Source organism: Corvus brachyrhynchos, unplaced genomic scaffold (genome assembly GCF_000691975.1).
Source record: "Corvus brachyrhynchos isolate BGI_N302 unplaced genomic scaffold, ASM69197v1 scaffold47, whole genome shotgun sequence".
NCBI lineage: Eukaryota > Metazoa > Chordata > Aves > Passeriformes > Corvidae > Corvus > Corvus brachyrhynchos.
Genome location: NW_008239292.1, coordinates 245,683 through 248,657, shown reverse-complemented (window position 1 = coordinate 248,657; position 2,975 = coordinate 245,683). Strand labels below are relative to the sequence as shown.

The 2,975-nt window shown below is 57.9% G+C and overlaps 1 protein-coding gene across 1 annotated transcript in view; it reads right to left on the bottom strand.

Moving 5' to 3' along the window:
- ACE (angiotensin I converting enzyme) overlaps nucleotides 1–2,973 on the bottom strand; it is a gene marked incomplete at its 5' end in the record, with an annotated part of 17,716 nt that extends 14,743 nt beyond the window's left edge. The window contains one exon of the mRNA XM_017740483.1: nucleotides 2,953–2,973. Coding sequence (XP_017595972.1) covers nucleotides 2,953–2,973 — 21 coding nt within the window. The remainder of the gene's footprint in view (nucleotides 1–2,952) is intronic.
- Nucleotides 2,974–2,975: the final 2 nt, after the last annotated feature.

Below are 2,975 nucleotides of genomic sequence, written 5' to 3'. Positions count from 1 at the left end.
TTTCTCACCTTCACAGAAGCCCAAAAGATAACTATAAAGGTGCCACATTCACCTTTCTCCTTTCTGTATGCCCACACTATGTCTGTACACTTCTATTTCTATACATTTCTCCTTTGGCTGTCTGAACCCCATGACCTGTAAATGCCACATCTGGGGTTCACCCATTTGCTCTGAGTCCCTGGTTTTGTGTGTCTCCCTGTCACCCAACTGCTGGCAGCCCTGATCTCCCTTCCCAGGGCCATGGGCTGGCAGGAAGCTGCCGGCACTGTGGGGGGTTATTTAGGCAGCTGGAGCTGTGGACACGATTTTGGGATGGGGTGCATTGCAGGTGGTTGTATCCCAGCCTGGTCAGTGACAGCTGTATTTTCAGGAAACTGATATTTTGAGAGTGTCCTGGCCCAGCACAGATGGAGTGAGGTGGTGCAGAGTGCCTGGTCAGTGTCCATGTGCTGTCCTGGGGTGATTTATGGAGCCCAATAGCTGTGACTTGTGGCATTTTTAGCCTGGCTCCAACACGCCTGGTTTGTTTTATTTTAATCTTCACATTCCCTCAGCAGGCAGCAGGGAAGGAGGGGAGTTGTGGTGCAGCAGAGTTGGAGGCTGCCCGAGGCAGATACCCACGCAGCTGTGGGACACGGGGGTGGGAATGCCAAAAGTGCCAGGCGCCTCTGGCTACCCAGAACTGCTCCCACCGCTTCCCTCGGACATCCCAGTGCCCACAGCATCACTGGTACAAACTGGCCCCAATCTCCCAACATGCTAGGACATGCCAGCCCCACAGACACCCTGCTCTTGCATCAGCCCTCTGAACAGGGGATGCCTTTACCCCTTCCCAGACCTCATGCAGAGCTGGAGGAGCTGGAGGAAGCAGAGTCCAGCTGTGTTTTGTCTTCTCCTTGAACAGGCGCCTGTGTTTAGTCAGGCAAATTGTACCCTAAACTCTCCTGACAACTCTGGTAGAGTGATTTGAGGTCAGCGGTGCTGCCTGAGACCCCCCCTTGCCACGGCCATGCCCACCAGTTCTGGCCCCTCACCTCTCATCTGGGATCTCTCTCTGGAGGGGATGCCCCTGCGCGGGGCTCAGAAACCCCTTGACACCCACAGCCTCAAAGCCTCCTTACCAAAACCCCCACCCCAGTACCTCCCTGCTCCTGGATGCACGGTGAAGACTCAGGATGCATCTCAGGACACAGGGAGTGCCTTGGCCCAGGCACCTGCAGAAGTTCTGCACCCAAACATGAGCAGCCCCCAAACCCCATCGCCAGCCTCTTGCCCAGAACCCCAGCTTGCGAGAGATGGTGCATCTATCTGTCTGTCCAGCATCCCTCTGCCCATCCCTGCCCCTGCCTTTGGCTTCCAGCCCCTCATGTCCCTTTGTCACAGGGTCCCCTTTCGTGGCAGGCCCTGGAGCTGCCCATGCCCCAGCGGCCTGACTCAGCCCCTCTTGTGTTACAGATGTGTAGGGTTTGCCTGGCCCAATGCTTTCCCAGATCCCCAAATCCAGCCTTTCGAGTCCTGCTGGCCAGCTGGTATTCCTTTAGCAGTCAGTGACTCCCCATCCCACCACACCTCCCTGCTGCCCCTCCATGGACTGATCTCAGGGGTTCAGATCCCCTCCTCTACCTGGGCTGGCTTAGGAGCCTTGACATTGCAGGGAGCTCCTGGACATGATCCTCACACATTTAATAGCACATAAAGCGGGAAAAGCTGGTCTGGAAACGCCTTTTGAGAAAAGTCCATGCAAGGTGCTCTCCTGGCCCTAACCTTGGACTCAGAGTGACTGGGGTGTTCCTCCTCGGCCCCAAAGTCCCCAGCCCCACCACATCTGCAGCTAGTGCTGGGTGTCTGCCCAGACATCAAGTCAGCTTGACAAAAAAAGGCTGAAGGGGCACCTGGGCCCTCTTGAGCATCCTGCCAAATTGGCAGTGGCCAGACCTGGCAGTGATCTTTCCCCTACGCAGGAAGACGCATTTCCTTCCTGCACAGGGCACACTGTGCTCCCATCCCCACAGGATCTGGAGGGTTCAGGGCTGTGTGGCAGCCCCTGTGTGATACTGGGCTCGCTGAACACACCGTAGTCATGTATGGGCTGCACTGACCCTTGTGCACCTGTAGCCACAGGGTTGGCAGATGGAGCCCAAGCTGCACACAGTGACTTGTCCACGACCCCATGCTGGGGCCACCGGCAGCTCCCTGAGCACGGTTGGGGCCAGGGAAAGCCCCGCAGCCTGCCCAGGCACTACCATCCCCTGGCCTGGGCTGTGCTGCAGCTCACCCAACCAAGAGCAGACCCGGGGCTGCTGCAGCTCCCTGCCCCACTAAATACAACCCAGACACATGGAAACCCCTGGGAAAACACACCCATGCCTGTGGGATGCACACAGCATTGCTCCCCGCAGGGGTTCTGCCTGCCCGTAGCTGGGCTGAGTCTAATTCCCTATAGCCTGGAATGCTTTCCCAAAGCTGTCTTTGTCCCCGTGGGCTGGGGACACAGGGACAAGAGGTGGCAGCCTCAGTCCCGATGCCACCCAGCTGCTTGTGCATTTTGGGCTCCTGGTGTCTGCCCCAAATGAAAACCCCCAGCACTGGGATGTGGTGACACCAGGCGGGGATGGGGACAGGGACAATTGACACCTGACCCAGTCCTGGGAAGGGGGAAAGGAAAGTGGAAGGTGCTGGGAGGAGGGAATCACCTCTAAAAGTAACCAGGACTCTGCTCTGGGACGAGAGCTGTCACTCTGGGGCAGAGTCTCTCTGAAAACAAATTTGGGGCAAAACCCAGTGGCTCCTGGACTACAAGTCCCAGCCCTGGTTTGCCACCCTGAGGTGCTGAGACAGAAACCCGCAGGGAGGAAGGGAACCACACCAAGTGTCTCCACCGTGACCCAGCCCCCCCAGCCTCCGGTGCTGGGGACACCCCCGTGGTAGCATCGCCCCCGTCCCACCACCCACCTGCAGAGCAGCATTTTCGGCCC